At 38.4% G+C, this 12246-nt stretch overlaps 1 protein-coding gene across 2 annotated transcripts in view; it reads left to right on the top strand.

Moving 5' to 3' along the window:
• Positions 1-12246, top strand: part of ccdc88b (coiled-coil domain containing 88B) — a 55317-nt gene that overhangs the window by 29849 nt on the left and 13222 nt on the right. For both annotated transcript variants that reach the window (XM_024284074.2, XM_024284075.2), the window contains exons 16-22: positions 277-456; positions 2943-3283; positions 3416-3575; positions 5297-5656; positions 10247-10408; positions 10717-10994; positions 11878-12021. In XM_024284074.2, coding sequence (XP_024139842.1) covers positions 277-456; positions 2943-3283; positions 3416-3575; positions 5297-5656; positions 10247-10408; positions 10717-10994; positions 11878-12021 — 1625 coding nt within the window. The remainder of the gene's footprint in view (positions 1-276; positions 457-2942; positions 3284-3415; positions 3576-5296; positions 5657-10246; positions 10409-10716; positions 10995-11877; positions 12022-12246) is intronic.

Below are 12246 nucleotides of genomic sequence, written 5' to 3'. Positions count from 1 at the left end.
GGGGCTCATCCCTGTCTTCTCAACTCATTATTCTTTTGGGCCCCTTTGATCCCTGGCAGCTTTCTGGAGAAACTCCCATCACTTCTGTCCAGTTTGATGTCTCCAGTTCAAGGTGTAAAGCTCTGGATTCAGCTGTGACTCTTTAGTTATGTTCACACCAAACATGTAATGCAGGTTCAAGAATCCATATTCTTAAATTTACATGTTGCCGTATGTCTTATTAGTACATATTATGCTCATAACAACATCTGAGTCGGTTTTCTGCCTCCTCCTCAGGTTCTCCAGTCAGATGGTCTGGCCATGGAGGAGGAGCTGTGCCGCCTCCGAAGCCAGGTGGAGCTCCAAAGGATGCAAACAACGGTCATCGCCACCCTGGAAGGAGAACGCGCTGCGCTGGAGAGAGACCGAGACGCTCTGCGCAGCTCGGTGGATGCTCTGCGGTCTGCCCAGCGCAAGGTTGGCAGCAGTTATCAAGACACGCAGAGCTACAGATATATCTGTGGGAACTGAAGACAAGATAAAAAACAAATGACAATTGGACTTATTGTTTGTCTGAGTATAGGGGCATGTTTTCAAATAATTTAGTTTTTCAGTTACGATAAACTGAATTAAAAAAAAAAATTAAAAGAAATTAGATTTTTTTACTCACCAATTTGAAAACAGATTAATTTAATTTTAAGGATACCAACAACAAATCCATGAAATTGAACAGCTATGAATCATTCAAACACATTTTGTTTTTATTCATTTATCCTTAAAACTGCTTTTCGGGGCAATGCTTGACCTTCATCTTTTTAATACAACCCAAGCTCCTTTTTTAATCACATATATATTTTTAAAACTACGACTCACTATAATTTCACAATGAAGCTAAAACTGTCACAAAAAGTCAATTACGAGTGGTAAATTTTGTAGATTTTTTTTTTTTTTGCACCGAAAATTACAAAAATGAAGATCAAACCATTTTTATATTTTATAACAGAAGATTGAACATTTAGAGACAAGATAAAAATGTATCAATCCACAAACAAAGCAAAGATAAGGTCAAAACAATGTAAAAAAATGTCTAAAGAAATCCACAAGTTTCAAGGATTTGTCATAACTCTTGTTGCATTTGTTTAGATCCATTCATGCTGAATTTTTGCATGGAAACCATGTTATTGCGAGGGGTATCTTTCATTCCTGCGTCATTGTAAACAGCTGGCAAATGGAGGAGAGTTCAGAGACTGCTGAGGGTTAATACCAGGACATTCTTTCTCTCTTTAGCTGTAATTCAGGCCTTAGTGCATCTTTATTTTTTTTTCTACAAGCCCAAAAATAAGAGTTACATTTCTTTGACATTTTCCTCTCAGCAGAGTGAGGTCACACTGAATTCTGTGCTTTATGTGCTATTTGCAGTAAAATTTCAAGACATTAAAAAAAAGTAAAAACTGCTAACTAAGGGAAAGAGTTCTGCTTAGTCAGCATTAAAGCTAAAGTATAAAAAGGTTCATGTATACCTCCCTCTAAGAAAGAGCTGGGGTATAATTCGCCCCTTGATCTTGTTAAAGCCAGACTGTTATGTGACTGAACAGAATCCTTTTTCATATTTAGTAATTGACAAAGACTGAGGAAGTGATTTCTTTTTTATAGGCTCAGACATGTTTTAAATGTTAAATTTAGGGTCAATAAAATAGCTCTCTTATATATCAGTATATGATCAATGTAATATTCTCTGAATCTGAATTCAGTTGTGATATTTATATTTTTGTCATGGATCTTTCTATTATATCTATAATGTTGTTAAAAAATAAACTATTTTATGCAGTAATCAGGATTTCTTTGTATTAATAGCTTGTTCTTCCAGTCCTTTGATTCCCCCTGACTAATTCTTTGGCTCATCTATAGTTTCAGGGTTTGGGTTATTTGCTGCTCAAAGGCTACAAAAGCATTTGATTGAGGGTTATGTCAGGAAACCAGCAGCACATGCTGTAAATATCTTGAAGGTTTTTCCACAATTCATTTTTTATTTCCTTTAACTGACATTTTAAGGAATTTCTCCAACTCGCAATTTGACATTTTGCTTGGCAAGATGACGATAACGTGACATTCTAATGTAATTATTGCCTTTTTTTTTCTTTCTTCCAGAACACAGTTGTGGAATTTTGTTTTATCCTGAGAAAAAAAAAGCGTTTTATTGTAATTATTGGTGTTCACTTTTCATATTTACCTTTCAATTTCTACTTTGCTTAATTATTGTTTTTTCATTTGTAAGCAAAACAGTGAAACAAGTAACTAATTAAACATTAGATTAAGCAATTACTCCAGATGTGGACAATCATCAGTGCGCGTGTTTGACAGATTATTTTGGTCCACTTTGAGTTAAAGCAGCTGATCTAAATACTGATTTAAAAGAGAAAAAAAGGTTTTTGGAATTTTGATCTTTTCAATTTGTTGTCTGATTTCAATTGTCTGAGACCTTAATTAGATTTTAATTAATTGCGATTCTGTTTTTGCCAACTGGATTCCCATGTGATGATCAATCAAGTCATTTTGAAGTATACAGTTAATGACAATTGGAAATGTGTAGAGGTGCTGCATTTAGACAATGTTGCGTAGTGACTTTTGTGGTTTGTATCACATTAAATCATCATTACTCACAGAAATATTCCCTTTTGATAGAATGGTTTTAATATGAGCCGACGAGGTGCTGCCCAACACATCCCTGTTTCATGTACTTGATTAATAATCTGGCACGCATCCAACACTGGTTTACATTTGTTAGGATTATGTGTGTGAGTCTACACATTTGCATTAATTTATGTGATACTTTTAGTGTCCTGAGTTATTCTAATGACTTGTTAGAAGTTGATTTAGTGTAATACTGGTATCAGTAAAGTGTTAAGAGGCTCATGTCTCTAATGTGCTCATAAAGAAACAAACCAGCATTCGTCTTTCCTCAGAGCAACCAGTTGGAGCTCACCACCCAGACACTCAAAGCCGAGCTGGAGCGCCAAGGCCGTAGTTTGGAGACGTCCCGCCGCCGGGAGGAGCAGCTCGAGGTGGAGCTCCGCGAGGCAACGCTGGAAGCCGAATCTCTGGCCAGATCGCGAGACCAGGCGCTGCTGGAGGCCTCGCGGCTGGAGAAGGAGAAAGAGGCGTGCCAGTCGGAGTTAGACATGCAGCAGAAGGAAGGGCGCCAGCGAGAGAGGGAGGCGGCGAGGCTCAGGCAGCAGCTGGAGAGCACAACCTTGGCCCTGGAGCACAGCAACCAGAGAGCTTGTGCTCTAGATGCTGAACACAGGTACACACAACTTTAACCTCAATCAAGCAATTAACTCTACAGCCGTTAAGAGTCGGTTGTTCCACACGTTATCTGTAATGTCAACTTTGTCTTCAATCAACCTTTGTCTGACCTGTGTGTGGGGGTGTGTAGGCGTGTGTGTAAGCAGTTGTCAGAGACCAAGGAGCTCTGCACTCGGCTGGAGGACCTGGAGAAAGAGCTCAGCACTCGATTAAGCAGCATGGAGGAGGGGAAACAGCAGCTGCAGGAGCAGCATGCAGAGGCACAGGCCAAGATGAGCTCGCTGTCCCAGGTGTGTGTGTGTGGGGTGAGGAAGCAAGCACCACTGAGAGGGTGCAGTGGAGCGCAAAGTCACCCAAAATGACATATTTTACCTGCCACTACAGATAAACAAGTTGTGAATGAGGGCTGCTCTTTTTTCATTTTTATCTTCAATTCATTTATTTTCAAGCCAAAAATATTTAATGAAAAATATATACTTTTTTTATTCTTTTAATACTAAATGAACTATTTCAATTTTTAGATATACAGTGAATTAGAGAACTACAAACTCCCAATGAGGATTTGAAAATATTTTACCTCAGAGGATTTACATCATGTTGTGTAACCAATCCAACAACTTCAGGCTCTTGACGTTTTGGGATTATTAACCACTGTTTGTTATTAAGAAGTTTTCTCCCATTTCATCCCAGACTCAAACTTATTCAGAAACTTGGGAACAGCGAGTATGTTAAAAAAGACAAGTTGGGGACACCCAACACATCACAAAGTTCAAGGGTCCTTAAAGTCCCCCATAACATTTTTTTTTATTTTGAAAAAACATTCCTTGTGGTGTTTTATTATGACGTTTTTAACCAAAATCCCACAACCTAAATGTCTTAAAAAGCCATTTTTCTTGTTGATCTGAAGCCTCTGTTTCCAAGATCTCCTCTGAGGGGCGTGGCTTTTAGGGCTGAGCTGAGCAGCCCCCCCCCCCATCTGATTATGATAATTCTGTCTCACTAGCGTAAATCTTCATCGCTGCTACATAAAAATGAAAGGTAGTATTGGTAATGTCCAGCAGTATGGTTTTGAGTCAGATGTCACCTCAGACGAGGACGTGAAGACTTTAATGGACTGAACTTTTATTGACTTACAATCCTTTCCAACTGTGGTCAAATGAGCAGCCGTTTGCATTTTCGTGGTCACATCAAGAAGCTCCGTGGAGTCTCACTGAGATTTCTCAGTCCTACTTCCAAAAGTATACTATGACACTCACACAAAAAAATCCAGTGACGGCTGATTTGACCACAGAAATGTGAATGGCGGCTCATTTGACTGCAGTCAATGGGTAGATACCATCTTCTCTTCTCCAACACCTAAGCTAGACACGCTAGCCGTGCCAGATAAAGGGTTTAGTGCATGTGCAGCAGAGCTCTTGTGATGTAAAAAAAAATGCAAAAAAATGATTTCATGTTACATTTGTTGTCTTTCATAAGAAAAATGCCACACGTACATGTTAAAAACTCGAAAACATGATTTTAATCGGCGGGGGACTTTAACCAAGCTATAATATGTGACGACTTGGTAGTGAGAATGTGTTGCTAAACTAGATTTTTTTTTCCTCACACATCCTGTTGATTTGCAAACTTAGAATAACAAGATAGAAGGCTGTGGAGAAAAAAAGTTTAATAAAAAATCTGTCAGAAATATGGCCCTGTACCTCAAACCTCAGGTTTAGCTGCCCCTCATTTTTCCACCATGACACCTTTGACCTGTTTGGTGATTAGTGAGCAGTGTAGACTGATGCAGTTTTCTGTTGGAGCGTGCAGTGACTCACAGATGCAGTTGTGACGCTTTCACTTGTGGATCCAAACTAAGTATAAATTTGAATTGTTAAAACAAATGTGTATATTGTAAATATGTTGGTGCTTAAGTGATATATATTTTAACAGTTATTTTATTTTTTATATATGTTATGTTGAGTAAGTTTTTAACCTATACGACTATGCTTTCATTTTTATTCTTGTCCAGGATCTTTCAAGCGAACAGGCGCGCTCGCAGAAACTGACCGCTGAAGTCGAACGACTGAGCCAGAGGCTACAAAGATCTGAGGCTGAACTCAAAGCCACAACGGATTCTCTGAACCAGACGCAGCAGAGAGCAGAGTCGCTCTCACAGCACCTCAGGAGAAGCGAGGCTCTGCTTCATTTAGAAAAGAGTCAAGCAAGCGCAGAAGTGAAGTCGGTTTCAAATTCAGAGTTTTCAGGCACACAGGAGGAGGCGCCGCCTCCAGATCAAAGCCCTGAAACTGGCAGAGGTCCTGCCCTCTCGGTGACCCCCCATCACTCCTCAGGAGAGCTGGAGCAGAGGGTGACGGAGCTGGAGAAGGAGGTGTGTATCTGCGTTTGACCTTATTTCTGGGAACAGTTTGTCTATGGGCTTTGATCCATATTTTTTTCTAAATTGTTGCTGTACTAAAAGTTGACAGCCCCTCGGCTCACACAAGGCCACTCTCTGCGTGAGTGTTACTCAGGTCCCGGGACTCCTGTTTTATCTCTGCTCATCAGTTTTAAAATGTCACCTCGGATACTTTTAATCTTCCTTATCTCTGCTGCCGCTCTCCTGCTGCAGCTCATACTGCTTCGCTCCGCCTCAAAAACACACTTTAACTCGAGCATCGCACTGTGAGGGGCAGCTTCATCATCGCCAAGGTCAGGAGTTTCATCCTGTGCATTTTTCAGTCGGCATGGTGCTGCGTGGAGTGCAGGTAAAGGCTGGGATTGGGCAGCTCCAGGCATTAATTCCGGCTCCTGTAGCATGCTTTGCTACAACAATGGATGCAGTTACAGATATTCATAGGGAAACTGTGTGTTTCTAAAACATAAAATTAGCACACAACAGGGTTCTGGTTAAAATTTAATTTAAAAATTCCCAGTAAAAGAACAAATGCAGCAGGATTGAGAGATTTACTGCTTTATAAATGATAGCACTTTTATGAAAAAGTCACATTTCGCTGCCACCAAACTGTGAGATGATAAATGTGTGATTTGAAAGAAAACCAAGCTCTCAGCCATATCTATGCAAACAAAACGCTGTAGATGTTTCCTTCGTCTCATGAAATAACTCAGAGAGATCTCATCTTTGGTCCTACAGGAAGAAAAAAGATAAGCAGTCTTATTTACACAGACCATTAAACCTAATCATTTTCTGAATCACTGGTTTGTTATTAAACTATGTTGTTGTATTTTACAAGCTCGTGTAAGAGACCATGAAAAGTCTTATAAAGAAATATAAGTAATAACTTTTAAATCCAATTGGGAGTACAAAAGAGAGTTACATGAAAAAAGATAAACGCATGAAAAGTAACACAAACAGTTTTTTTTTTTTGCTTTTTATGATTCATACTTTTTTCACAGCCTGCAAATTTGTATTAGCACCATTTTGGTGTACATTTACAGAAACACCCCCATTTAAAAATGATCATTTATGTGAAATGAGGGGCGGATGTTTTTGTCTGGTTTGGCAGACTTGTGCTGAACAATCCTGTCTTACTTTCGACTAGCAAATTAGTTGTCGATTATTTCAATATTCAATTCAATTCAATTTTATTTTTGTATCCCAATACCACAAAAAACATTTGCCTCATTGGGCTTTTGGGCTTAATAGTCGACGTAGTCCCAGCTAATCGAGGCAGCCACTTGCTATGCCAGATTCACTTTTTAAGGTAAAAAACCAGAGAAGTTTCCCCAATTCTCTTTAGTTTTATTTATATAGCCTAACATCACGATGCGATCGCTTTCTAGTGAGCTGAAACAGCCGAAATGTGAAAATCCAGTCAGAGGGATGGGGCTGGGGAACAGGACGTTACTATTACTGGAGCTGCAGATCATGACGTGGGACTTAAATTGTTTGACCAATCACAAAATTCAAACCTAATATCTCATTTCAACCTGTAGGGGGCAGCACACAGATGGTTTTAGACTACATTTTAAATAATTAAACAATTCTTTTTTAATTTGTCAAAAATTTGGCAATGACCAACAAACAGAACTTTTAAAGCCCCATTCAAAGAGGTCAATGGCCGAACACCGACGAGTCACCTTCATTCTCTTCCTCTCTAAGACTCAAAGGAGATAGTTTCTGAAGTTCCTCAAAAATCGAGTTTGCTGTGCAGGATTTCCCTCCCATGACTAAGCTGCACCACCAGCTGCTTCCTTCCTGTGTAAAATGAGCAAACGTCCTGGAGTTCACTGTTTTTGACCAATCCATGATGATCTTAAGACACACAATCTGACAAACAAATTCAGTTTAATTCAATTTCTCAAAACAGCACAAGCAAGGACATTTTTATACATAACCAAGAATGTTAAAGCCACACATATTCATGTCAGAGTAAAAGTATTAACTTAACCTCGAGGAAAGAAATCAATCATCTGCAAAGCAGATGTGTCATATTAGATGATATATTAACGTGTGACAAGTTACAAGATGGTGGAGGAAGATGAAAGGAGGCACAGCAAATCACTTTGCACGGATTGTTCTCGATAATTGCGGTTCTTCAGATGGATTTGCCGTCTCAGAGATGTTTGTGCAGGTCCTGCTCCACAACAAACACTTTCCTCCTCATTTGGCAAAATTGCTGCAACCAGATAACTAGAAATTTCCACCGGCGTGGTGTCTCTTACAACCTGATGAGCTTGATTAGGCTCCTAAAAACAAACAGGTTGTTCATCAGACTGACAACAGCCATCTATCATTCTATAATGGCCATTGGTGTAATTACATTCAGATGCCCAGTTTTAGGAGAGTTCTCCTCAGCTTGTAAACAATCAGACTTCAAGCATGAATGAGAAGCATGCACTGGTATTCATGCTGGAAATGACAACATTTGATAAATCTGCAGTGAAATGTAACATTTTTAATATTTGATTTACATTTTAAACTGAGTTATAGTGCCAAAACAACACAATGTTTTTTTCTGCAATATTAAATTCCGTCTATAATGATTGAACAGAGAAGTGGATCTGTGTATTGTTGACATTTGAAGGGCAAACATATTACAGCTTTGGCTCCCGTCAGTGAAACTTATACACAAAAAACACAAGAACTCTTTATTTTCTTTCAGTATTCAACAGCTGTGAAGAAAATGCAAAAAAAACAAAAAAAAAACAAACAAGTAAATAAATAATCAGCCCTCAAAATAATGATATTTTTCTAGAGTCAGGCCAACGTGCCAACATTTCTATGGTATCTGCCTTAGACAGGGTCTGCAACCTGAGCACACGTGACTCTCTTACCCCTTCATTGTGGCTCTATGGTTGAATTATTTTATTTTACTTTAAAAAGTAAGGTATTTATGGACTAAATGGGGCGTTAGTAAGACTCTCTCTTAACCCTTGTGCTATCTTATGGGGTCCAGATGACCCAAGCCTTACATTGACGTGTTATCCATCCCATGAATTAGTTGGTTCACAATATCCTGCTCTGTTAACTATTTTAATGGCTTTTTTTATTCAATGATATTTTTTCCTGCATTTTTCCCCAAATCTTTGCACAACATGAAAGATACGGAACAACTAATGAACTGTAAACAAGATACTAACTCTTTTTGTTCAATACATCCCTGATTTTAAACAGAATATCTGTAGATCTAGAAACTTTGTGTTTTATCTAATTTATATGAGAACTCCAAGATAACTTATCATCAATTTTTATTATTACTTTTTAAATATTACTTCTTTAACATGTTGTATTCCTGTACCATTTAAATATAATTTAAAATTTCCAACCTTTCTGTCACCAAAAATATCATAAATTTAGTTTTAATTTCATTCAGGGATAACTTGTTATAATCAAACAATTTTTAATTAAATTAAATTAAATTATTGTTAAACCACATTCAGCAGCTCATCAATATTTTTTCCTGTACAAAAACATTAAAAGGCAAATTGAAAATTATTGAGCAAAATTAAAAGATTTTAACCACTTAATGCCTGACTTTATTTCCATTTATATATTTAAAGAAATATTCCTCAAAGTTTTTTCTATTCAAGGTGATACTAATTAAGTGGAGTCCTGGATTTAATGGTACGTTGCAAATGACTGCCATATGGGGGTTAAGTGTGCCATATGGTCCAAAAATGATTGCTTAATTAACAGATTTAATTTTAGTTTGTTAGATTTGCAAATTTCTGCCTGAGATGCAACAACAACAACAATAAAATAGACTCTTTTTTTTTGTTCTCCCTTTTTTTTTAATTACTAAAAAGGAAGTCATGTGAACTTCTGTTCTCACATTCAGAAAAAAAATATATCTCCATTTATATTTTATTTATGCAAAAAAGTGTATTTATGCCTATCATAATAACATGATAATTTTCTAAAGGGGGAAGTAGAACTTTGTGGCTCCTAATGGGTTGTGGTCAGTGAAATAATGACCTGCATGACTCTTTAAGTGTTGAAGGTTTTAGACTACGGGTTTTTTTTAATGTTTTGAACACTTGTATTTTTATTATGATAAATTCTAAAAAGAATTTCTAATAGGCCTGAAGGTTAACTTTTTTTTTCTATTTCAAGGATTATTAAATAAAAATAAGAAAAAGTGTTTTTTATTGCTTTTGATGTGATCTATTCAGTAAATTCTGTAACCCTTCTCTTTCATATTAGGTTGAGGTTTTGAGGTCATTCGTGTATCAAAAACATTTCTGAGGTTTTTTTTTTACCCTCTTCTTCATCATACTCCTTCACACAATAATGTAGTTATGAATGAAGACATTCCAATGACAAAATACTATTCATGTCTAATTTATTCCAAATAGTTTGAAATAAAAGTTCCCAACATGCATTGCACAGACTCATTTCTGCACTCACACGGACATCAAAGGGGTTTCTCACCGAGATGCTTGCTTCACTAAAGTGTAGACTGCGGTCCTACAGGGCTCCATCCATGCTTCCACCTGAAGATGTTTGTGTCCTCCTCAGAGACTGGTGGCTGTTGCAGAACAGGAAGCTCTGCTGATGCGCTTGTCTCAGTCCCAGGAGGCCTGTGAACACCTGAGAGGAGAGCTTGAGGCTTTGCGTCGACACTCACTCAGCCTGCAGGATTCCTGCACTCGATTGCAACAACTTAACACGCAGCTACAGGTGACCACCCACACACACTTATAGCAGTAGTGAGCTGAATTGAGTGGAACTCGTGCCAATTAAAAAAAAATACGTATATATATATATAAATCCTGCAAGCTCAGATGGTATGAAAAGGTGCCAAGCGTGGAGAAATGTGCATTTAAGGTTTTAAGTTAGACGGCTGGTCAGACTCAAAATTAAAAAATTGGGAACAAATTGCACAAATGGATAAATATTTTGTTTTATGGATGGATTTCCATTTAACATTCAGAATCTCACATCTGTTCTGTGTTGTTTCTGGAAAAAAAAACACCCTGAATTCACAGGTAGAGCAGGCATCATTTAGTTCCCAGCATGCATCAGCGCTGGCCCGCTGCAGCGAGAGCGAAGCTCGGTGTGCCGCGCTGGAGGCCGAGTCAAAGGTGTGGGCTCGGGAACGTGAGGAGTCTGCGGCCAGGATGGAGGCTTTGAGGCGAGACCACGAGCGGATGACGGCGTTGCAGCAGCAGCAGGAGGTGGAGCTGGAGGAGCTGCTGGACAAACATTCACAGCTGAGGAGCAACAACCGCAGCCTGGAGGCTCAGTACCGGGAGCTGGAGGGCAGGTACAGAGCTACCACAGTAAAAATACACATCTCAATATTGATTTAGCAAGACATTACACACAATTCCATTTTATTAATTCTACATTTAAAAAAAGAAACAATAAATTCATAGTGTCTTAAAAACTGTCAGTTGTCAGAACCTTATTTTTTTATTATTTAGTCAAATTTTATGTAGAATTCTGTCCAACACTGATTTATTTTCAAATTTGTTTCGTTCTGTTTAGGCTTGCACATATTATTGAGACATTTAATTCTAACTCATTTAATTCCCAGCAGATTGCTCCCCATCAGCAGACTATTAAACCCTCTGCTAAGTTATCACATTTGCCGTTGATCTATTAACCAAACTGCAAGTTTCCTCATCTTTGCTGCTTATTATACTTTAAGTTTGGTCAAAAAAGCAACACAGCAGCCCCGTTTCACACCCCTCCCTGCATATTTTAATTGCTTCTCTGCTGCAGCCTTGTTTTAGAACTGCAGAGCTGCATGAAGAGTTGATAGGCTGAGTAAATGTGTGCTGCGACAAAGAAACAAGGGCCAGGATTGAGAAACACTGGTGTGATTCACTTTATATCAAGCAGTTAAAATATTAAAATCGCTGTAAAAAAATAAGTGTTCATGCCCACTGCAAATCTGAGTAATATCCAGATGGTAAACCTTAGTCTTTCTGATACGTTCAAAGCTACAAAACAATAAAAATACAGTCATTATCAGAGGTTCTACATTAAATCATGTTAGATTGAACACCTGTATTTATTAGCCTATCAAAAAACCTAAACTAAAAACTAAAACCCCACAAATCCTCAGATGTGAGCTCTCTTTTACTGACGTACACTGCCTTACAAGAATGTGCTTTTGTGAATATTATGTTTTCATTTTCAAGGTACAAGGAACTCCTGGGCGGAAAAGCCCAGCTGGAGGAGAGGGAGAAGGAAATGAAGATGGAGAGGGAGGCGATGGAGGCGGAGGCCCAGAAGAAGCTGGAGACAGAACGAGAGCTGGAGAGGATGAAAGAAGATAACGAGAGGTAAGTAATTCAGACAGCTTTTCAACAAGCCATTCATGAGTTCTGATCACCCTCTCACAGCAGTCATGTTCATATGAATCAGGCAGCCGCAGTAATGCCTTTATATTTGAAGCACAGCGAGCAACTCCAGAATCGATTTGAATGCAAATGCGCTATATAATGCATTTTCGTCCCTGATTGAGGACCGTTGGGTTGAGTGCAGAATAACAAGAACTCACTCCAGAA

This window comes from Oryzias melastigma, linkage group LG10, assembly GCF_002922805.2.
Source record: "Oryzias melastigma strain HK-1 linkage group LG10, ASM292280v2, whole genome shotgun sequence".
In the NCBI taxonomy this organism is placed as follows: Eukaryota; Metazoa; Chordata; class Actinopteri; order Beloniformes; family Adrianichthyidae; genus Oryzias; species Oryzias melastigma.
Note: the sequence above shows the minus strand (reverse complement) of the source record. Positions and strands in the feature narration are given on the sequence as shown.